Source organism: Mesoplodon densirostris, chromosome 7, assembly GCF_025265405.1.
Source record: "Mesoplodon densirostris isolate mMesDen1 chromosome 7, mMesDen1 primary haplotype, whole genome shotgun sequence".
Classification (NCBI taxonomy): Eukaryota; Metazoa; Chordata; class Mammalia; order Artiodactyla; family Ziphiidae; genus Mesoplodon; species Mesoplodon densirostris.
The window spans coordinates 39,896,829-39,921,132 of NC_082667.1; the positions used below are offsets into that span (position 1 = coordinate 39,896,829).

Here is a 24,304-nt window from a genome sequence, read left to right on the forward strand (position 1 = left end):
TTAATATAACTTTTTCTAATCTACTCATTCTTCATATTGCATTTTTATTTTAGAAACTATACTTATACACCCAGGTGTAAATCATAGGTATTTTTTTACCTGCCTAGATTTATACATATGTAGCCTGCAAACTCACTTGACTGAAGATACACCCATTCCTCCAGCTCAGCTTCCACATGTACTGTTCAATCTTCCACTTTATTTTTTTTAACTTGAAGTAAAAATGTACTGCTGCTTCTGTGTCACTGCAGACAGCGTAATAACAAATTAAGCAATGAATTTAAAAATGCCACATAAATACAGGATGCACAGGGCATTTGATTTTGACTATACACTTATGCATGAATCGATTAACAACAAAACCTGATAATTTACACTTTCTATAACCTCCACAGAAGTCCTTTTTTGCTTTCTCTTTTCTTAATACAAAAAGATAAATAACATACACGTCTATTTCCAGGTATGACAAAGTAAGACCCTACCAGACAATCTGGCTGCCCCTGCAGAAACAGCCATGAAGCCTGGATATAATGCAGAGAGCAATGACCTGACAGAAGTGAAAAGTGAGGCAGGCAGACAGATGGCGTGGGAGGCCACTCACTGCAGAGGACAGAGCTGCACCTGTGCTGGGTCTGGACTGTGGCCATTGTCACATTTCATGGCACTGTACACTTAAAATGTGTACACTTTATTGTGTGTACATATAGGTATATATTATATACCTATATTTAGTTTAATTGAGGCATTATTATAATATGTATAATAAAATGATGTTTTCTAAATGGGCCCTTTGAAGGGCAGATATGGCTTAATGCCAAAACCTGGCTGAAAGATAGAAGTTGATGCTGGGGAAATTGTTATATCTGGGACAGAAGTGACTCAATTTACGACTGACCAGGGAGAAAGAAATGCATCACCTGCAATTATATGTTCTCCCTTCCTTAACTTCTTCTGTGACCCCTCCCATTGTCATTTTTGTAACTTGCTTTGAGCAGATCCTTTTATTCTTCTTCTTTCTACCAAACCACAGTCTTTGTCGGCAAGAAGAAAATTAGGAGCAGATGCAAGCTTATTTTTAATGGTCCAAGACCAAATTTTCTGAACTTAAAGCAAACACTTTGTCCTGTCAAAGTTCTTGGATTCCATTAAGATACAACTGTATGTTCTCCCTCCAATTCATGAACCAAAAATAATTTCAAAAACTAATTGTAAGAAACTATACCACAGGGTTACTCATTGTATTCTGCTAATTTTTTATTCTTATCATCCAGAGAACAAAGAGTTTAATTTCATAGACATTTTGAGAAAACTTTTAAGAGTCTAAACTCTATGCTGGTCTCAACAGTTTTTTTTGTTTTTCTATCTGTAGTGGATTATCCAGCAAGGCCTTTTATTATAATTGGCTCTGGTTCAAAGACAGATGTTAGAAGTCAGAAACACAGAATGCTCATTCCAGTAGTTAGAACTCATTTGAGATGACTTGAATACATTATTATTAAGTCACAGTACTGGGCTAAATAATTTGCCGTAAGACTTCTAGTACAAGAATTATTTATGTTCGCTTACTAAGGCTGGATTCTTCTCTGGGTAAAAATGTGAACTCTTTCATCACCCCCAGAGCCAACAGAGATGACCTTTGGAGAAGGGGAAGGAAAAAACAAGAAAAAGGAGGTGTTCTTGTCATGGTCTTGCATTAAGCACCTAGGGGGCCTTGGACAAATCATCTGATCATCCATCATCAGTTTCTTCTTTAATGAAGCATGGAGGCCATGCTACACGAGCTCTAAAATTATGGGGAGTCCAACCCAGCCACCTCTTCCCACCTCCCTGGTACACAGGAAGTGGCTCTCCAGAGTCAGGATGCCCTGGGTTCAAAACCTGCCTTCTCCACTTACCTGCCTGTATGACCATGAACAAGTTACTTAACCTTCCTGTGCCCCAGTTTCCTCGTCTATTAAATACCTGTAACACCTACCTCACAGGGCTGCTTGGAGGATGAACAGAGACCGTGTACCTACAGAGGTTAGCACAGTGCTTAGCTCACAGTAAGTGCTCAGTCCATGGTGGCAGCTGTTACTGCCGTTAGATGACCTGAACCAGGACCTGAAAGCTAGATTACAAGGGAGCACCCCTGCAACTCCACCTGAAGATAAACTTTGAACCATCAGATCAACAGCCTCCGGAAACTCTGTCACTCACAATGGCCATCAGATGGCCTTTTAATGAGCTCTGGTTCAGAGGACATGTGTATTGCTGGGAACCAGACTTGTGACCTTTCAGGTCCTTTGCAACCCTGATATATAAGATCTGCAGACATCATCTCACAGCAGGATGCTTATGGGAAGATTTATGGCCCTGCTGGGAGAGGCACCCATGAGACCTCACTACCCAGGCAGTTACTAGCCGTGGCTAACCGCAGGGCTGTCCTGCCCACCCCTGTCTCTATCGTTAGCTAATTGTGGATCCCCACTGGGCTAACTAAGGTTTGTGACTGCATTTGTACGTGTCTCAGTTTATCTAATGTGAAATAATCACGCTCACCCGATTAGGAATTAAGTAAAAGATGACTGTGAAACTCTCCCAGGAAAGAAAATAACAGTTATATCCTGATTTATAAATTAGGACAATTTATAAAATAAGACCTAAATACTTCTGAAGTTCTTTATTTTCCATCCTCCTTTTGCTGGGGTGTCTTCTTTCCCTTTCTCTTCCATGACCAGTCCCTGAAGCAGAGGTTCACAGACTATGCCCTGCAGGCCAAATCCAGCCCACAGTCAGGACACTTGTCCACAGCTCGTCTATGGCGGCTTTGGGGCTACAGGGACAGAGTTGAGTAGTTACGGCCCCCAAGCAGAGAATTATTTACATTCTGGCCCTTTACGGAAAGAGTCTGCTGACCTATGGCCTAGAACACTGCTCATTCATGGTAGGTAGCCAATAACTGTTTTTGAATACGTGATAATGGTCATCATTTCATTCAACATCCAATACATGTTTATTAAATGCTTCTAAGCACCAGGTACTGTGCCAGCTTCTGAAACACAGTGACCTGGGACTACGATCGTGAGGATGACAGTCAGGGTCCATGCCCTCATGGTGTGGACAGTTTAGTACGGGAAGAGAGAAAATGATCATCCAAACAATTCCTTATTTACAGTATGATGAGTGTTTACAAAGGGAACAGGGTACTGGCAGAGTATATAAAAGGAAGACCAGATCCTATCTCAGGCAGCCTTCTCTGAATAACTGCCATTTAATTTGAGCCGAGACCTGAACGTGGATTTCTTGCCTCTGAACTGCCAGCGAAAGTGAGGGGCCCCTGATGCCACATGAAATGCAAATGGGTTTGTCTGTTTTTCAGTCTGTGCTTCCTCCATCCATCCATCCAGCTATGAGTGCAAGGAACACAGATCGTAATGAAGTTCGAGATACTTGATTTTTCAATCCCCAAACAGGAATGTTAAGCAAATAAATAATTTTAAAACCAACAAGGGGAAAATCATAAGCCACGTTCACCTGTTAGACACTGGATATCAACACATGACCAAGAGACCATTCTGCTATCAGTTCTGGTTTTTTAAGCATGGAAAATCAGTCTAAATTGAGGAACATTACACTTGGGGAGAAGATTTGATGGAACATAAACAGATGCCCTGCAGCCTGGGTGTGCTGCTGGTTGTCATGGAGGTTTGAAGTTTCTTGGTGCTGCCTGTCAAGGTTGATCAAGCGGCTTAAGCACTCATATGCTCTGCCTTCCAAACCCAGCAAGGCTCGGCGGGCCACCCAGGCATTCTTTGGGAACACGGCCCATTGACCCCACCCTGAAAACTGGCAGGTCCTTTCAGAGAAGGTGGAGGGAGAATGCAAAGGAGCAGGAAGGAGTGTTGCAGAATAAATGCATGGTATAAAGTCTTCTTTGCATTTCCTATCACCGATTAGCCCGAAGAGCTCTGCTGGCTCAATGGGGAGATTTATTCCTCTATTTCTTTAGAGGAAATGTAGGTACAAGGAGATTAAGCATCTAACTTCAGGTCACTGAACATGTCAGTGAGAGCCCAGGAACCAGAAGATGCGGTAACTGATCCAAGATTAGTTGTTTTAGCCCATGCTTACAAAACCTTTGCTTTTTAGAATCGCACAGTCCTACTAAATATAGACGTCATCTAAAAGATCATCTCCTTCAAAGGAGAATCATTAATTTGGGGCAAGAAAATTTTCTTGGTTTAAGAGATGCACCTTGGCAGGCTTCGTGGATGATTCCTTCCCCTTTGCCTGGGAGCTGATCTGTGGTGTCTGGCATGATCTATGGATTGGTTAGTGTGAAAATATGGCCGGCTGCTACAAAAACTTTCATATACCATAGCCAGCTCTCATCTCCAACATAACCACAGCAGAGTAAAGAGAAGGAGTCAGGGAACCAGAAGTCAACTATATTGTAGTATATAGCAGTCATTTTCATGAAAAAATACTACTGTTCCTCATAGTAGAAGATTTCCCTTATCTGGATATCTTCCTATTGGAAAAACCAAGGAAGGAAGGAAAGGGGGAAGGCGGAAGGCATAAAAAAAAAATCAAGCATTTTTAAGCTGCTTCTTATTCTGAAGGTAATTCATTAATAATTTCGCCTAATATCTTGAAATAACTGAGCAAAACCAGAGGTAGCTCCCAACATGACTGGGAGACATGGAGCTAAAAAGAACATTTTGATACTGATGCACCATGATGAGACTTTCAAGCCTGTTGTTACAGGGATTTCCCACTTTTACTCAGTCCCTCAATAAACATTTATTGAGGGCCAGGTACATAAAGATCCAAAGGGTTTTAATGAGGGTTGGGGATGGATGTTGGTAAAGAATGCCTATAGTTCTCTCACCTAGTGGAGGAGATCCCTGCAAAGGAATGGTGCCCACAGAGAATGTAGGCAGAGTAGGTGCTTGTAGTAGGGGCTTCGCACTGAGTCAGGAGCTGCAAGCACCAGCAGGCCCACAGAGGAGGAAGAAGCCCAGTGAATCCACGTGTGACAACATCTATCCTCTCCTTCCTACTGAAGCCTGATAGAAGCCTACAACATGATGTAATGAAATCCAATGAGGATTCAGAATAAGCTCCTTATGCTCTATGTAGGTCAACAGAATTAATGTTTATGTCATTGTAGTTTCTGCTTTGTGTTTCACACAAGCCCTTAGAGGAAATACAAAAACCAGAGGGATTTTCTTTTAGGAAATTATTTTTGTCTCTTTTATGCTCTATAAGAGACAGAAAATCAAAGTACCTAAGATAAAATTCAAGGGTAAGATGACGATTATAAGATACATTGAAAATGGCAAGTTACTATTATTTTTAATAGAGTGGTCCCACACTTTTTTTTGGTTCATTTTTAAACCCAGGGGGATTATAAGGGAAATCAAATCCTATGAATTAGTCTTGATTGATTTACACCCATTACTTATTAATTTAAACAAATAAATGAATGTCCAAAAAACCTTTTTTTCTTAGACAGGGACATTTAACAAAAGCCAGAATCTGACATACATAGACTTCTGACTTACATAGTTTAACCGAATATGCTGAATCCATGGGGCCTAAAGAATCCTAAGGGGGTGGTGGTGGGGAGATAAGTTGATGGCCATCCTGTAACATGACTGGGTTTCATCCTGGAATAATACAAGTGTGCCAGAGCTAATCAGCTCCCCCTCCACTGAAGAATATAAGAAGATCATCTGCGCCAGTCTAGTTTTCCCACATCTAATATTTTATTTTTGGCTTTCTGACCTACTAGTGATGGAAATTCTGCAGTTACCAATTTTCAGAAAGAAACAGTTAAAACGTTTCACTTATTGAGAAGACAGAGCTAAGAAGGATGACAGACATTCCCGGGGCACTGCGTTTAGTGGACAGTGGCCTGTGTCTGGTGTGTGTGTGTGTGTACACAGGCATGCACGCATACATGTGACAAATAAGTGAATGGGAAAACTAGGAATCTCAGTAAGTTAAAAAAGCTAAAGGACCAAGAAGTCCCAGTTTCACTCAGCCAGATCAGAAAGGAAATTAGCTAGATGCCCTGTTTTTTTTTTTTTTTTTTTTTTTCTTTTTGCGGTATGCGGGCCTCTCACTGTTGTGGCCTCTCCCGTTGCGGAGCACAGGCTCCGGACGCACAGGCCCAGCGGCCATGGCTCACAGGCCCAGCCGCTCCGCGGCACATGGGATCCTCCCAGACCGGGGCACGAACCCGTATCCCCTGCATCGGCAGGCGGACTCTCAACCACTGCACCACCAGGGAGGCCCAGATGCCCTGTTTTTAAGGAGCAATTTGGCTGCAAACATATTTGGAAAAACAAATAAGTAAAACCAGAAAACACACGCACAAATTTTTGAATTCCTCCAAAGAGAAAAACACAGCACCATGAGGTGATAAGGAAAAACACTCCTCAGAGCCATCAAATTTCATTCAGCAAGATTTTTTTTGTGTGTGTGTGTGGTATGCGGGCCTCTCACTGTTGTGGCCTCTCCCGTTGCGGAGCACAGGCTCCGGACGCGCAGGCTCAGCGGCCATGGCTCACAGCCCCAGCTGCTCTGCAGCATGTGGGATCTTCCGGGACCGGGGCATAAACCCATGTCCCCTGCATCAGCAGGCGGACTCTCAACCACTGCGCCACCAGGGAAGCCCTCAGCAAGATTTTTAATACAGACAAATCTCATGTCCAAGAGGAGCACAATTATCGCCCTGTTGAATGTTCATTTCATCTTGTAGAGCTAAGTGGTAATGACCAAGGCAGTCCTTCCAGGCCTTCATCAGGCTCCAACTAAAGAGCAGAATTTTGTTTCTTTAAAGAAAAACTACTCTGGGCAGCAGGGAAATTTAGAAATCATGCCAGGAACGATGTTCCCCTTCTGTTAGCTGAGAGTTTACAGAAGTCCTCCCAACCGCTCATGCTGCAGGAGTGCCTTGGGCGTTCTTGGACCTGGACTCCGAGCTTCAAACTGAACACCAAGCAAAAAGGTCAAACATGTTATTATTCCCTTTCCTTCTAACTTTTCACTGGCCAAGGTGGTTGTCAGGGGCTTCCCACCGTAGCCTTAGCTCCTGGTAGGCATGATACAGAGAAGTCACTACTATTTGCTATGCAGTCAGACTTGCCTTTCTCCTAGCCAAGCATCAGAATCTCAAAAGACTCATTTGAAAAGGATGGCTCCTCTCGAGTGCCCAATGTTTATAATTATGATTACTAGGCACTGAAAAGTACTCTTACAATAGAGCTTCTAAAAAACTATATAGATAACTGAACACATTAATAATTGCTAAGAGAGATAGTAATTTGTGCCTGCCATTCTGTGCCCACGTGCTAAAAGGAAAGCCTAACAGAGAGCACCACCCATCAACAGCCTCCAGGGTACATCTGCACCTTTGTTATTACACCTGCTCACTTAGCTATGGGCATGAGATGACTCAACATGCTCAAACCTTCACTGGGGGCTTCCCTGGTGGCTCAGTGGTTGAGAGTCCGCCTGCTGATGCAGGGGACACGGGTTCGTGCCCCGTCCGGGAGGATCCCACATGCCGCGGAGCGGCTGGGCCCGTGAGCCATGGCCGCTGGGCCTGCGCGTCCGGAGCCTGTGCTCCGCAATGGGAGAGGTCACAACAGTGAGAGGCCCACGTACCGCAAAACAAACAAACAAACAAAAAAAACACTTCACTGGTTACTTAATCCCAATTCCTTCTCCTCCTCCTCCTGCTTTTTATTGGTAAAGGATGACCATACATCTAGTGGCTCTAGTCACACTCTTTTCTCTCTCTCTCAGTGTCATTATTCAATTGGTCACCAAGTCCTACTAATTTGTCACTTGTTTATCTGTGTCCTACCCTCCACTACTACTTCTATCTTAGTTCAGGACCTCTACCTCTCTTGCCCAGATACTAAAATATCTGTTAACTAGTCTCCTTGCCTACAGGTTAGTTCTTCATGAATTTCTCTTCTTCTGTGCCTCCCTAATTAGCTTCTAAAATATAAGGCTTGCAAACAATGAAATCATAAACATACTTGAAGAGAACATAGGTGAATATGTTTATAATTTTGGATTGGAAAAAGCATTTCTAAGTATGACATAAAACCTAGAAGGCATAAATACAGTCACTTGAAAAATCTTCTGTAAGATAAAGAACACTATATTCAAAGATAAAAAAACAACTGGGGAAAATATCTGCACTATATTTGGCAGGGGACATGCTAATTTCCTTCATATACCAAGAGTTCTTCCAACTCACTAAGAAAAAAAACTATCGTAAATTTGAAATAACATCTCAAGTCCATCTCTTGCCTACACCAGGAGACGAAAAGCTAATGCAAATAATTATAAAGCTGTGAGGAAGGCACAACATGTCCTGAAAAGACCAGGTACTGAAAAATTGGTTAGATATCACTGCTAGCAAACCTGCTTCAAATGTCCTGCCAAGATGCAGTTACATCACATGTCAACACTAAGGCACATTTCAGCACTTGAAAAATGCCCCTGGACTCTCTTGTTTACGCCTCTGGAACACAGCAGTGTATGTTTGCACAGAACAAATCATTCCCTATAAAGCTGGAAGGTCCTCTTTGCCTACATTATTGATGTTTTAGCTTTGAGCCAGAAGGTTAAAATCTTTGGGAACATTTCTGAACTCACATGACACCAAAACCGATTAGTCCGTTAGCACAGCCTAGGCTGGGAGGTTACAGCAAATGCCCATCAGATGAAACTCACTGACGTTTCCATTTTGACCCAAACTAAGTGACAAAATAATATCCCCTGACAAGAAGGCAGAGTATCAGCAAAGTGACATCACTGACATAACTGCCACAAAGACACTTACTCTACTTAAGCACACGATCACCCAAAATTAAGGTGTCAAAATCCTAAGTGCAGGGCTTCCCTGGTGGTGCAGTGGTTGAGGGTCCACCTGCCAATGCAGGGAACACGGATTCGTGCCCCGGTCCGGGAGGATCCCACATGCCACAGAGTGGCTGGGCCCATGAGCCATGGCCGCTGGGCCTGCGCGTCTGGAGCCTGTGCTCCGCAACGGGGGAGGCCACGGCAGTGAGAGGCCCGTGTACGGCAAAAAAAAAAAAAAAAAAAAAAAATCCTTAGTGCAAATAGTACAGATGACTCAGTTTTCAAATGAAAGCTCAGATGAAATGGTAAATCTACTGCACCCATGAGAAGAAATAACTTGTTAGGAAAGTGAATAATTCAAGACGCTGATATATATAGCTTTGTGTGTGAGTCTGGAGCATGGGCCAATTCACCTAACTGCAAGACTGCAAAGGAATCTGATGCAAAAGCCCAAGACTGTATTAGTGTCCATTTGCCAAAATAGAATTTAAAAAATGAAGCTGAGACTCAAACTGGAATGCAATCATGAGTAAATCTGGGAAAAACAAAGGAGCTTTAACCTCAACGAATAGTACTGGAAATTAGAAAGTTTAACCAATTGTTTCCCAGCCTTGAAAATGTAGAGCTGTGTTGAGGGACCCAAGCATCAGAATACCACCATTATACAATGGATGGCCAGAGTCTGAACACAGGACTTTTTGTTGTTCAAACTGTCTTTAGTTTGTGAGCACTTAACTCACAATGTTGTTGAGAATTATGACAGAGAAATGAATTCAGTTTTCCAAACAGTTTCCCAAAAAAGCCAGTTGGATTTTTACATTTCTGACTTGGACAATGAATGAATGTGCAGAAATTCGTACCTTAATCGATGGTTTCTCAAAACCCACTTGCTTCTATCATTTGTCTCTGGTGAAATTAATAGAATATTCTCCCAATAAATCTTGAGGCACAGGAAGCCATTTTATTCCTGGCTGAAATGGGCTCAATGGTTCGCAAGCGAGCATCACCTATTGAGACACGTGCTGGGAACATTTAGGTGGCTTCATGATGCCAGGCGCAGCCAGTCCAGAACTGCTCAACCTAGGCACACACAGAATGTGACAAAAGAAAAAATTCCACCACAGGCTTCCTTCCCTTTCCATGGGGAAAAAGAACTGTGCCTTAGTCCAAGTGGCGAGTGCCAGGAAATACTCTATAATACCCATGGAGGGTATTAGGGAGAAACAGACACTGTAGGTAAGAAGGTCGGAATAAATGTTACTGAAATAATACACATCAACCTTGGCTTTGTCTCTGGCAGACCTAGGAGGGTCTCATCTTCGGCCTAACAGCTTATACGTTAAACTAACAAACAAAAAGCAAGCAGCACAAAACTTACTTAAAACTAACAGGGTTCTTTCCGCAGGTCCCCAGTTTTTAATACTACCCATTGGGATAGGTAAGCATGAAGACTCACTCTGGGAAGCGTAAAGCCCCTCCGCCGCTCTGTCTTCGTGTCCATCATACTCCCTGCTGGACAGCTGCCTGTTGGCAGTCTCCAGTCGGTCTGTGCACAGAGAGGAAAGGATTACAAAGAAATGCACTTGCATTTAAGTCATCCTCCAACAGGCAAATGACCTGGGTGCTGAGAGCTGGGTAGGGAGAGATGCCCAGGGAGGAGCCCCAAATTGAACAACTCTTGGGGAGGGAACAAGATGCTCCAGAACATCAAAAAGAAAAGTCCTCAGATGCCACGCTGTGCCTTTATGCAATCTAACGCCAAGGTGTGCACCAGTGGCAGGCAGCGAAGAACAGGTTCCTGCAAGGCCAGCAGAGTCCTCGAAAAGGGGTTGAGTTCCCTTGGCCTCAAACCCAGCCCTCGTCTAACCTTGACCATCAGCCCTCTGTAGCTGGGAAGCAAAAAATTTAAAATAACAATTAAATAAATACCAGGAAGCAAGTCAAGATGACCTAATGGATGAAGATTCTACTCAGAGTTCTAGGTTTGCTCATGCCACTTGGTCAATCTTCATCTATTCAATTGAATAATTCAACCTAACAAGTCTTTATTGAGCTTACATAATACCCAAGACTAAACGGTTTGCAGTAACAAAAAAAAAAGGTAGGTTCCAGCTACAGACTGCCAGTACACTGAGTCTTTTGACCCGAGGGAACTGAAAAACGGCTTGGCTGACTGAAAGTGAAGTATAATTTCATGGGTCAGATCATTCTGCATGTTGGAGGTTGCCAAGACCCTGTAGCAGGGGGCCCCTAGCTTTCAGGAAGTTGATATATATCTACTCTTTTCACAACTGTGGGCTTTTTTTCCTCCACGAGGGACATGTGTCTAACTCTGCCTTCTACACTATATACCAAGCAAGTGTTAACTGTTGGCTTTCAAAGAATGCAATTAAATGCCTCAGTTTGATGTGGCAAGGGTTGTGCATGGAACATTGGTCTTTTCAGACATTCCCATTCACAACACAAGTCATGTTAAGTACTTTTAAAGCAAGAAGCAGCTGCACACATACTCCCTCCCTGTCAGGGACTCATGTATAGAGGTTGTCACTTCTCAGGCTCAGTGCTGCAACCTACAACCTACAACGTGAAAAGAACACTTCTGCTCTCTGGTGCCCCTACAACGTGAAAAGAACACTTCTGCTCTCTGGTGCCCCTTTCCCAGGGGGTTGGGATTTACAAAGTTATGTAACATAACTTGGACCTGAAGTCAGGCTGTCAGCAACACGGGGCATTTAGGGTAGAGAAAACATGAGTGAACTTGACATGCCTCGGAGGTCTCTGTTGAAATCATGGAGCCTTCGAATCTCGCCTTCGAGTTTGTTTCTCATCGCCTTGTCCAGCGACTCTCGCTTGGTGGTAGACTTGACCAGGCTCTCATAGGCTTCCGAGATTCTCTGAAGTTCTTTTTCAAACTGAAAGAAAGAAGCAGCACGAAAGTGAGACTTCTGACATTCCCACCCATGCTTTAGCTATGCTGATTCTTGGATGCTCCAGCTGTGAAGGCTGTATCTTCAATGCAGCTTTTCTGGGTCTTAAGTTTGTCTACCAAATCCTGCAACTGACTTCACCACCACCCCCATCTGTCTCCCAGGGCCGCGTTAGGATCCTGTGAATTACAGACTCACATGTCTGGTGGGACCATCTGATGTCACCTGGTAATAGTCTCTTGGACAAATATCAGGAAGGGGTGAATTTAAACATAACTTAGTCTCCCTGGTGGCGCAGTGGTTAAGAATCCACCTGCCAATGCAGGGGACACGGGTTTGAGCTCTGGTCCAGGAAGATCCCAATTGGTGCAGAGCAACTAAGCCCACGAGCCACAACTACTGAGCCACGTGCCACAACTACTGAAGCCCGCGCACCTAGAGCCTGTGTTCCGCAACAAGAGAAGCCACCACAATGAGAAGCCCGCGTGATGCAACGAAGAGTAGTCCCCGCTTGATGCAACTAGAGAAAGCCCGCGTGCAGCAACAAAGACCCAACACAGCCAAAAAATAAAATAAAATAAAATATAATGTTTAAGAAAAATAATAAAAATAAAATAAACATAAACTGCTTATATTAAGTATGGCAATTTACAACTTTTATTATTTTTCCTAGTTAATGTGAGGAAAATATTAAAGTATAGGAAAACTACAGGATCACAAGTAGAACCCTAATTTCCTGACTCCAAGTACAGTGCTCTCCTGAGACCCTCCTACCCATCCCCAAAGGAACATAAAATCCACACGAAGAGAGGTTTCATCACTTAGCCTTGTTATCCCTTTGTCTATGAAATTATCTATATAAAGGACTAATGGATTTGTATCTAACTGTAAACCACAGAAAACCTCTTGATATGTGGGAGTTGGAAGACATGGGAGAAAAACCAATTTTTTTTTTTTTTTTTTTTTGTATTTCACGAAATCAAGAGCTGTAACTGGGGGCTTCCCTGGTGGCGCAGTGGCTGAGAATCTGCCTGCCAATGCAGGGGACACGGGTTTGAGCCCTGGTCTGGGAAGATCCCACATGCCGCGGAGCAACTGGGCCCGTGAGCCACAACTACTGAGCCTGCACGTCTGGAACCTGTGTTCCACAACAAGAGAGTCCACGACAGTGAGGCCCGCGCACCGCAATGAAGAGTGACCCCCGCTTGCCACAACTAGAGAAAGCCCTCACACAGAAACAAAGACCCAACACAACCATAAACAAATTAATTAATTAATTAATTTTTAAAAAAAAGAGCTGTAACTGGGAGAGCCTTTAATCTACGGCATATATAAATCTATAACAAGTAGCTATAACTGATATAACAGGAGTCTAACATAACAGCATGTTTTAAAGTAGAAATTAATAAATCCCATTTTATTGTTGTATAACATAAATGCAGGAGAAAGGGTAAAGAGTACCTGCAAACTTGGCTACCAAAAGTTGGAATCAGAGGCAAAGTGGCAGGGTTGAGAACACTAGCGCCTCTCCCTGGGCACCAAGAGACCTGCACCATGTTTTGGTCCCTCCATGGAGAGCTATGTCACCATAAGGCAGACACCCCGACTGCCGGAACTCCAATTGCCCAGATCAAAAAGTCCCTGCTGAGACTCCTATAAGTAATACATTCCCTAACAGATACCTACTGCACACTTATTATGTGTCTGGGTGCCAAGGAAACAGATATAAGACAATTCCTGGTCTTTAGGGTCTCACAGCCTAGAGCTGGCCTATATGCAGATACATATGCTTCTACAGTGCAATGTGACAAGGGGTGTGGTGATTTAATGCTATGGTAGCCTAGAGACAAAGTTATTAATTTGGCAGGGGTGAGAAGGGGTTTCTTTAAAAAAGATTTCAGAGAAAATGCCATTTAAAATGAGTCCTGAGGGATGAACAGGAATTTGCCAAACAGAAAACAAAAGGCCAAAGGGCTTTGGCATTCTCGGCAGAAGACAGGGATTAAGCCAAGACAGAGCCACGAAGGAAAGTGCATGTCTCTGACACGACAGGTCATCTGGGGATGACAGCAAGGGGCAAGTGGCAGGAGCAAGCGCCATAAGGAAGGACTTTATGGCCAAAGGTAATTGTTGTGGGGGGGAGAGCTTGGGGAGGCGGGAGCAGCATAAATCACACCTGAGGTTTTATGGAGATCATATTAAAGGATGGAGTTGCAGGGTGGGTGTAGGGAGAGAAGGCAGGAGAAAGGAGTCCAGGTAAGAAGCGAACATGAACAGTTTAATGACAGGACAAGGGCATGAACCCAGATAACTAAAAGGACAAATTCCAAAGACACTGAAGAGTAGAATCAATAGGTCTCCGTGACTGGTCTGGACGGTAAGGGAGAAAGAAATCACAGACATTCATAGCTTAGAAGACAGAGTAACAAGACTTAACCAAGATAAATGATAAGAGAAACAGGTTTACCAAAACCAAAAGTCTGGTTTTGGAGATACCATGTCTGAAGTGCCTGCAGAACAGTTAGCAGGAAAGAGACAGGTCTGAAAGTCAGGTGGGCAGTTGTTTCACTGTGCATAGATGACAGATGAAGTCACAAAGTGAGACCACTTAGGGAGACCAACAGAAGATCAGAGGGCCAAGGATGGGAGCGCTGAAGGCAGGAGAACCCAGGAGAGAGACTGATGCCAGGAACCCAGAAACTTAAAGAAGGAGACCGAATGTGGTCAATGCCCCAGAGGTTACAGATGGAGCCAAGACACATCTGAGAAGAGGTGGGTGAAGAGGCTGGAGGGCATCAGGCCTTCTGCTCAGTGGCCTCCAACCAGGGAGGGGCCCAACACCAAGGCTCCCTTCGGCACCAGGGGATGTTCCCAAAGGCCTCCTCATAGCAGAGTTGGTTGTTCCACAGTCCCCTCATTTCTACAAAGCCTTTCTATCTCTTGCAAAGATATCATGAATGATTGGTCATATGGCAGCAGAAAGAACAGCGTGTCCTGAGTCCTGTTCACAGTCCTACCACAAATTATGCTCCTTCCTTTTAATTTTGTTTTCAAAAGAGATGGCTCCAAAACATACCACCATTTCGATGCTAATTCCATCTGTAAAAGGTGGCCTTTGTTTTTGGACAGTTGGACCATCCCCATCTAGACCGAAGGCATCACCTAGTCCCCAAGGAAGCTGAGGGCACCGAAAACCCTGAGGTGTCGACCGTGAGACAGTGCTCAAGCTTCAAGCCCAGGGCATCTAGGATGCCTTCCTCAACTAGGCCACCCATAGGGACTTCCCTCCATCTGATTTCACGTACTTTCATCTGTTGTATTCACCTGACTGGAATTCTGATGCATTTTGTGTCTCTGATTTGACTGTCTGTTACTTGAGGGCAGAAGCAGTCCCTACAGCCCTAGACCTGTGCCTTCTTAAGACAAAAGTACTGACTGTTAACTCAATCTTTATACTTATAACTCCTAAAGACAGACTTGGACATTGATAAAACTACACCTGGCTGTGGATTCTTTCCTTTCATGAAAAGAACTTCCGTCCGCACGCTATAAAGGGAAACTGCAGCGTCCCCAAGACAGCATAGTTTACCATCTCAGATACTCAGGCAGACAGGAACTGGGACAGGGTTATGTGCTTGTAGCTACCAAGAGAGAAAGGGCAAGGGTCATAGTTCGGGACAATGTATTTCCTGTAAGAAGCGATACCTGTCGTGGTGGAGACAGATGAGTCTCCTTCAGTGTGACCGGAGGGGACAGAACTACAACTAAACGCAGCAAGTTAATGAGATGAGACTGTGATTCAACATATGGAAGAATGTCCTGGGCTTCCCTGGTGGCACGGTGGTTGAGAGTCCGCCTGCCGATGCAGGGGACACGGGTTCGTGCCCCGGTCTGGGAAGATCCCACATGCCGCGGAGCGGCTGGGCCCGTGAGCCATGGCCGCTGAGCCTGCGCGTCCGGAGCCTGTGCTTCGCAATGGGAGAGGCCACAACAGTGAGAGGCCCGCGTACCGCCCAAAAAAAAAAAAAAAAAAAAAAAAAAAAGAATGTCCTAACTATCTTTCCCAAAAGTCTACCCAGTAGGGAGCTTCTCTTTTCTAGCAACATTCAAGTAAAAAATGAACAACTTCTTTTCGGAGACATGAAGCAAGGGTTTCTAAGGGGTGGGAAACTGGACTAGAATCATTTTAATAATTTTTAGTCCAAAGCTCTATAGTTTCTGACTGCACACGCCTTCAGAAAGAGAACCACACCCTCTTTTTCACATCAGCAGCTCCAGAACATCTTAAGTTCCCCTTGATGTGTGTTAGAGGTGAAGGGAGGTGGAAAGGCTGCCTTTGATATACAGACATCTGGGCCAGTTCAGAGTCTGAGGATGATCGTGTGAAGAGGATACTGGGTTTGCCTCCACAGCTCCCACCCTCCCTTCCAGCCTAGATATCAGGAAGCTCTTAGGCCAGGCTTGCAAGACCCCCTGAAATCACAGAGAGAAGCACTCCCTGGCCCAGAAACAGAACTATGAGCAGAGGGGAAAGCCTCACACAGCTTTCACTGGCATTGCTGCCATGAAGCAAATGCACAAAAAAGTGTCCGGAGATTCAGCCCTTCCCAGCTCTAGAAACTGGCTTGTTCCCTGACACCTTCACATGCACAGCTCAGGGACCTACAGAATCGAAGACAGGCCTGCCATCCAAGACTCAGACTGCCCAATCACAGCCACCTCTGTTTCGCTGACAAAAGAAGAGGGTCTTTGCTAAAGCAAGCCCGGGGGAACGGTAAACATGGCGCCCTTTCCCTTCAAATGCCCATCTCCACCCTGATGGTTTCTGAGGCCAAACAGCTCATAGTCTGGTCCAGCTGGAAATTCCATCCATGAACTATGTTTCAGGGAAACTCGGAGGAAAAAGAAGCAAAATGAGTGCCCAAAAGGAAATAATGAAAAACCACTGCTCTTTCTGGGGGTCCCCAGCCACCATTCCAACACTAACAGGGATAATCACCACCTTGTGCCTCTCTGGAAACGGGCCTTCAGTTCCAGGCGGTACTTTGGCAGCCTCTGAGTTTAGTCGTTGTGTCCTGCTGTGTTCCTGGCTCAGTGCACACAGGCTAAGCACTGCAATTAAAAATTGATCTATTTTTGGTTCTGCCCTGATGATGAAGCTCTGCGAGTGCTCCCGAAGCTGTGAGGAAGGATTCTAGGTTGGATGTTCCTGCCAGCACAGGGCAGCCACATCCTACGGTGCAGCACTGTGGTTCCACCCAAACTGGGGGTCATCATCCCCAAGGAGTAAAGTCACCTCATTGGACAGGCCTCTCCCTAGACCTGAGGCTTAAATAAGCAGCTGCCGAGACACAGCAGAGCAGTGAGGCCTGGACTAGGATGACCTCGGGAACACAAGCCTTCAACTGTCAAGTCACGATTTCATGCAGCTCTCTTTCTCTTGGCCCTAGCTGCTGAGAAGAGCTGTGGAACTTAGTGATAAATACGGCAAGTATCCATCAAAACCTGAGTTTTCAAACTGACAATTCCAGTTCGACATATGACAGGTTAATGAAATATAATATTTATAGAACCATTCATAACATTCAAGGGACTGAAGGAGTCTGGGAATCCAGAAGGGACACAGCTTTTGATTTTTCTCCTTAAGTCATCAAAATGCTTTTGGTCACAAAGTTTAAGAGTCATCCCCTGTGCAGGGAAAATGAGTCGCTGGGAAGCTGATTTTGGTTTTCAAAATAGAAATGGGCATCAACATCAAGAAATACATGTATAGGGGACTTGCCTGGTGGTCCAGAGGTTAAGATGCCATGCATCCAACGCTAGGGGAGCAGGTTCGAACCCTGGCCGGAGAACTAAGATCCCACATGATGCGCGGCCAAAAAAAAAAGATGTATGTTACAGGCCAATAAAAAAGTGTATCTTAATAAAAAGTCAACAAAGAATAACAAGACCTCACAATTTATGCATCCTCCCTGCAACTGTTCAAAAATATCCATGGAAAAGACAGAGAACCACACTCTTGCCCTCAGGTGAGTCTGCACGGCTCCTGAAAGCGTCTGCCATAGGGCTTCATCAGGGAGAAGAAAAAAATTCCTGATTTCCCAGAAAATGCTGAGTTTGCCCTTCCCAATTTTCAGACTGTACCAGGAAAGAAGCTGCCCCAGGAAGCATCAGAGGCAAGCCTGGGCCTAAGCAGTGACTTCCAGCCAAGGCCAGGAGCCAGCACGTGTTTCCCAACTTCTAAGGGTATGACCGAGGCTGGGAGTGAGGCTGCCATCCTTAGGCAGCCCACTGGTTCCCGGCTCTCATTTGTTCCCCTCCAATAAAGGCAGCCAGAGATCTCCGGGCCAAGCCTGGTCTTGACTCCAGGGAGCTCCAGACCCTCTCGGTGGAAGCTCTGCACAGATGAGCTGGGGCAGGTCCTGTCTGTGAATGTTTGCATCATTCCACCCACTGCTCCCAGCCGACTGCTGCCAGCCCTCAGGGAATCACAGGGGCTGACTGTTCTGACGCCCGGACCAGCAGAGAGGCCAGGCTTAACTGAGAGATCAACACAGCACAGTGAACACCATGGGCCAGCCAGGAGCACGTCTTGTTACACAGAACCAAGTGGCAATGCTTCTGTAGCCAGGTGAGTTTACATTCTCACCCTTTCTCTTTACAAAAGCCCCTGACTGCCCAGGACAGAGCACGCACCCAGACTCTTATGAGATGCCTTCTACCACACATGCCTCCTTGCTTCCAGAAAGGAAACTCGAGTGCCCTGGGGCTCTGCTGCCCGAAAAGATCCTATGACTGGGTGGGATAGGGAGGGTGGCAGGGAGACGCAAGAGGGAGGGGATACATGTATACGTATAGCTGATTCACTTTGTTATATAGCAGAAACTAACACAACATTGTAAAGCAATTATACTCCAATGAAGATGTTAAAAATAAATAAATAAATAAAATTTTAAAAAACAAAAAAATATTGCTTAAAAAAAAAAAAGGGGGGGCTTCCCTGGTGGCGCAGTGGTTGAGAGTCCGCCTGCCGATGCAGGGGACACGGGTTCGTGCCCCGATCCCGGAAGATCCCACATGCCACGGAGTGGCTGGGCCCGCGAGCCATGGCCGCGGAGCCTGTGTGTCCGGAGCCTGTGCTCCGCAACAGGAGAGGCCACAACAGTGAGAGGCCCGCGTACCGCAAAAAAAAAATAAAAATAAAAAAAAAAGATCCTATGACTTTTGCCCTTCACCTCTTCCTTTCTACCTGCAGCATTTCAGGTGCTGGCATGTGGGTCATCATGAAATCACTGCCCGTGATTTCACTCTCGCTGGATGTCTTCCTGCTGACTTTGGCTTTCAGCATAAAGTCCTAAGAATGAAGGCTGCCGTACATCCTAATATTCCCACGACAATGACACAGGCTGGAATTACGCAGCGTCTCCCCACCTGTTACGTCATAAGCATAAGGAGAGCACGCAGTAACCTGTACTCTGCCCTCAGTGCTGAGACATCGCTGCTTTTTGCAGAAACCAGCTAATGAAAGCAACATGGCAATCACAAGGTTCCTGTCTGAGGTCCCAGACTGAAAGGCAAAACCTGTCTCTCTCAACTCACTGCTCTGGGTTACTCTCGGTGTCCCCTTTTCCACACTGTCCATCTGGGGAAATGCTACTCAGCCTCTAAGTCTCAGGTCCCGGGGCACCTCTGCTGCCCCTACTGCAGCCTCTTGACGTCCTACTGCAGGTTTAACTTAGGCAACTCTACCCCTTTTGGACTATAAGCTCCTCCAAGGCAGGCACCGTGGCATATTTATTTTTGTCTCCCTAAAGCCTTGCTCAGGCCTTAAAAGGGGTCTAGTTACACTCGGGCCAGTGAGTGAGGGAATCAACCGCCCACGGGCAGGTAAGGAATTGTGCTCCCCGTCCAAAGAACTTTCTCCCTCCCCTCCCTAGGGAGGCCCCGTACCTTGTGGAGCTTGTCGGTGTTGTCGTAGTAACCCTGAAGTTCCTGGTGCAGCACCCGGTTCTCCTCCGTTAGGATCTCCACCATCTGCTGGGCTCGCTCCACGATCGCAAACGCATCCGGACCAAGCTGCTGGCTGGGGGAGGCGGCTGGCGTGGGCTGCGAGGCTGCCAGGGTCATCGGAGGTGGAGGTGGCAGGGACACCGAGTGCAACGGCCCGCTGACGGAGGAGTTCTGGGAGGACATCGGGCTGTGCTGCTGCACCGTTGACGGGAAAGGAAGCTGGCAGGGGCGGCTGCAAGGGAACAGAAGACCAGCAGTCAGACCCCAGGGCCATGGTGGGGAGAGGAGGGAAGCCCAACCACACAGGCATTATGGATGGCTTCTACTGCCAGGGGTCGTCACTGACGCACGGTCCAAGCTAGGTTGACTGAAGCAGCTTCAACCCTCCATCCCACAGATATTTAATGTGCTCTCCCCATAGGAATCAGCACTGCTCTGGTCACTGAGGAAAGAGGGGACCAGACAGACAAGGTCCCTGCTCTCAGGAAGCTTATGTTCTCGGGGAGAGAGACAGGCACACCATCACACGATAAACACACAAAGCCAGGTATTGAAAAGTAATGAGCCCTCTCCAAAGAATCAGGGTGACAGGGACAGGGAATGACTGAGTGGCTAGGTCATACAGAAAGGTCAGGGGTGGACGCTTGAGTTGAAGTCTGTTGACAGACAGGAGGAAAAAGCGGTTGGGGGCAGGGGGTAGAGAAGTGAGAAAAGTGTTCCAGGTAGAGGAATCGCCTGAGAGTGGGGCTTAAGGCGGGACTTAGAGGAGAAGATCAACTGGAAGAAAGCAAGTTGATACAGAGCACAGCCAGCAAAAGCAGCATAAGATAAGGCCAGCGGGATGGGCGAGGGTCTTTGTGAGCCAAGGCCAGCCCTTCCCTTAGAGTGTGAAGGGGGGGCCAGTGGGGGAGCTGCTTCCACTCTCAGTGGCGTGTAGATGGGATGTACGTTGGCAAGGATGGGCCAAAGGTGCCCAGTGAGGAGGCCTGGATGTGGTCAAGGTGAGACCTAACGAAGGCTCAGAGGGTAGCAGCAGAAAAGAAATAGTACATGGATCTGGGATATGTTTTATTTATATTACGTATGGGGAGAGAGAAAGTGAGAAAAAAATTTAAATTACTCCTAGATTCTGGGGTCCACACAAATGGACAGGGGTACCATTTAATGAAATGGGAAAGTCTTAGGGAAGGAACAAACTTTGTGTGTTCTGATTTGCTGAGATAAGGAGGTCTGAGGATCAAAAGTCTGATCTTAACCAGGTTAAAAAGAACACACAGGGCTTCCCTGGTGGCACAGTGGTTGAGAGTCCGCCAGCCGATACAGGGGACACGGGTTTGTGCCCCGGTCCTGGAAGATCTCATGTGCCGCGGAGCGGCTGGGCCCGTGAGCCATGGCCGCTGAGCCTGCGCGTCCGGAGCCTGTGCTCCACAACGGGAGAGGCCACAACAGTGAGAGGCCCACATACCGCAAAAAAAAAAAAAGAACACACAGAGGTGTCCCTTGATGGTTCAAATTCTGGATACTAGCTCCTTTACTTGAATTTCCACCTTCTGTTGCCCCTCCCTACCAATCCCCTCCTCACGATTCTGTTAACCTGTTTCATAAGAATCATTGTATTTTCTTTCAGCCTAAGCCAAGGGCTCCTAAAAACAACTTCTATAGGTATAAACAGCAAAGACAGTCTTGGCCTCTGGTTTTCCAACCACGGCTGTCGCTCTTCTGCAGACTTGGGAAAAATGGTTTTCTTGCTGTCCCCTTCAACCTTTAGGTCTCAGTCTGGGAACTGGGGTGCTAAGAATTATCAGCAAGCCCCAAATCATCAACTTTCTATATCAAGGGGTTGAGATCCTTCTACTCCATAACAGTTTCCTGTGCCACTTCCCATTACTTGTGGCCATCCGTGGCCAAAACTCTCAGAGCTACTACGCTTTTTCTCGGGAGCTCATCTGGCCTTTTATTTCCTTTTGAGTATATTTGCTGGAATGTTTTTGGACCCTGTCAGCCTCCATTTCTCTCATTTTGTAAGTATCTCTTAGGGCATTTTAAGCATCCTCTGAATGCTGACTCCTGGCAGCTAAAAGTCAAACTCTAGCAGAAAAGTGGACAACGGTCACCTTAGCCCTCCCTACATGGAGATGCAGTTACTACTAAAGATGACCTCAAAAGGAACCCAGCAGATCCCACCAGAGTGACTAACCACAAGCTCTGCTCTGGTAACCAATGTCAGAGCACTCCACCGGGGCTTAGGAGATAGTTGCCAACTAGATTTCCTTATGCCTTCGATCTAGGCACCCCATCCATTTCATGTTAAAGTAGCTGGGATCTAAGTTCCCCAAGTCAAGGTAGAGAACCATGGAGCTCAATGTGGTTCTTTATTCCTTAAGTGTCTCAGATTTCAGAAAGGAGTGCTGTTGATGGGGAAGTGTAAACCTGCCCCTCCTCCCTCCCTCTCTGCACCTATTATCGAATACTTAACTATCTGGCCGTTATGAAATAAAACATTTCTGCATTCTGATGAATGTGTGCCGCTTCCACACTGCAGTGTATGTGAATATGTGTTGCCCCATGTGTATGAGGAGGTCTGTGTGTACAAAGTCCAACTCCATAGCGAGAGTGAGATGCCCTTGGCTGCTCTTCACAACGCCCAACTTTCACCCCCAGATCACAGGAACTCCTCCTATCAGTCGTGGACCCAGAAAACCATAGATCCTTAGTGAGTACTTGCATTCCCACAGGCTCGCTAAATACTACGGTGCAATTTTCATGGATAGAGGTTACCTTGGCCAGAGACAAAATGCCACAAATTACACTGCCTCAATTCAAAGGCAGACACCCATTCCTACCTCCTCGGTTCTCCCTTCTCACTTCATCCAATGCAAACGACAAGCATGGTGCGTCTCCTTGGAGCTGAAGTGGGCACAGATGAGGCATCCGGGGTTGCCTTTGACCCAGGCAGCTTTGGGCTGGGGCTTCTACCTTTTAACATTTACTGGGCTCTGGGACTTGGAACTCACAGTCAGTGATGGGCTTATCTTCTTGGTCATCCTTTTCCTTTATATAACAAAAAGGATGTTTTTCATAATGCCTGCCTAAGCCATCCACGACAGTGACGAGTTACCTGAGTGGCAATGCAGGAAAAGGGTGTCTGCCAGGCTTGGAGACAGAAAGAATGGGTTTTTCAAAATGGGAAGTCTTCTATTAAATAGAGAACACCAGCCTCACAAACTAACTCGGTTACACATTCAAGAAGCACCGTATTACAATGGATGACGTGCAGCCAGGAGAGCAAACCTCTGTTCCGTGGCTTCACTACTCAGCCAGCTGGGGCTGGGAGGCTCAAAGGTCTGTACAAGGCAAATCTGGCTGAGGGTAAATGAAGAGGAAAGAATGGTGGAGGAGGGCAGGAAAATGTCACGATCATACCAGTGCTATGAAACAGCTATCCCCAGCTTCCAAAGATAACGCTACTGATCAGCCAACATCAGGATAAACCCTTCCTCATAATGGGGACACAGAGAAAAGGGAAAAAGAGGAGAAGGGAACCAACATTTACTGAGAAACTACTTGTGAATAGAATTCTATGCCACAATCTTCTATTTGTGAGCCTACTCCCCCCGTTAGAAAGTGAAGGCAGAGAGCTAGGTTACTTGACATCATGTGTCTCCTGTGACCATCCACCACTTGGCTTATTGTTAAAGGACTTATGGAGTTAATATGTATAAAGCCAGGCACAAATCAAGCTGTGGACAAATGTTAGCTATTATCGCCATTATTATAATTATTATCATCTATATCCCAGAGCCTAGCCCTGAGTGTGGCTTTCATGAGCAGTCCAATAATTTTTTTCTGTTATGGCTAACATTTACTGGGCACTTTTTATGAACCAGTCACTGTGGTATGCACCACTACATGCATCTCATTTTGACCTTTATGATTGTCTTATAAAACAGGCATCATTGTCAAGTCTCTGTATTTAGATGAGAACACAAGGCACAGGATGGTAAGTAACCTGCAAAATGGAACAGAGATAATAGAAACATAAAGGAGATCAAAGCCCAGGCTTTTCAATTTCAGAGTCCTTGTAGTTCACTCTTTCTCTGAACAGACCAGGTGAAAGCAGGGAGGGAAGGCAGCCACCCTTTGTCCTCTGCTCCCGCGTTCCTGTGGCTCAGTCTGAGCCACCACCACATCCATGGCTCACATCCTAACAACAGCATTACAGCTTTTTATAGGCTTGAGCCACCTCGGGGGAAGGATGAAGGCTAGAAACCTGCCCCTGAGTTGTTCTCTTGGACTGTTACTTACCTTCAACATTATTATCTTTCATAGGTTAATGTCCCTTCTACAGAGAGCATTCAACTCATATTTATCGAGGGTCTATGCCATCTGCCAGGCAGCACATTTCATTACCTTGCTTAATCCTCACACAAACCAAGGCAGGACCACCAACAGGTCCTGCTCCTTTCTCAAGGAACCAAATGAGCCTTGGGACACCA

The 24,304-nt window shown here is 45.8% G+C and overlaps 1 protein-coding gene across 2 annotated transcripts in view; it reads right to left on the minus strand.

Moving 5' to 3' along the window:
* AMOTL1 (angiomotin like 1) overlaps positions 1-24,304 on the minus strand; it is a 105,043-nt gene that overhangs the window by 26,061 nt on the left and 54,678 nt on the right. For both annotated transcript variants that reach the window (XM_060103191.1, XM_060103190.1), the window contains exons 4-6: positions 19,749-20,040; positions 11,639-11,783; positions 10,328-10,417 (exon numbers count right to left, since the gene is read on the minus strand). In XM_060103191.1, coding sequence (XP_059959174.1) covers positions 10,328-10,417; positions 11,639-11,783; positions 19,749-20,040 — 527 coding nt within the window. The remainder of the gene's footprint in view (positions 1-10,327; positions 10,418-11,638; positions 11,784-19,748; positions 20,041-24,304) is intronic.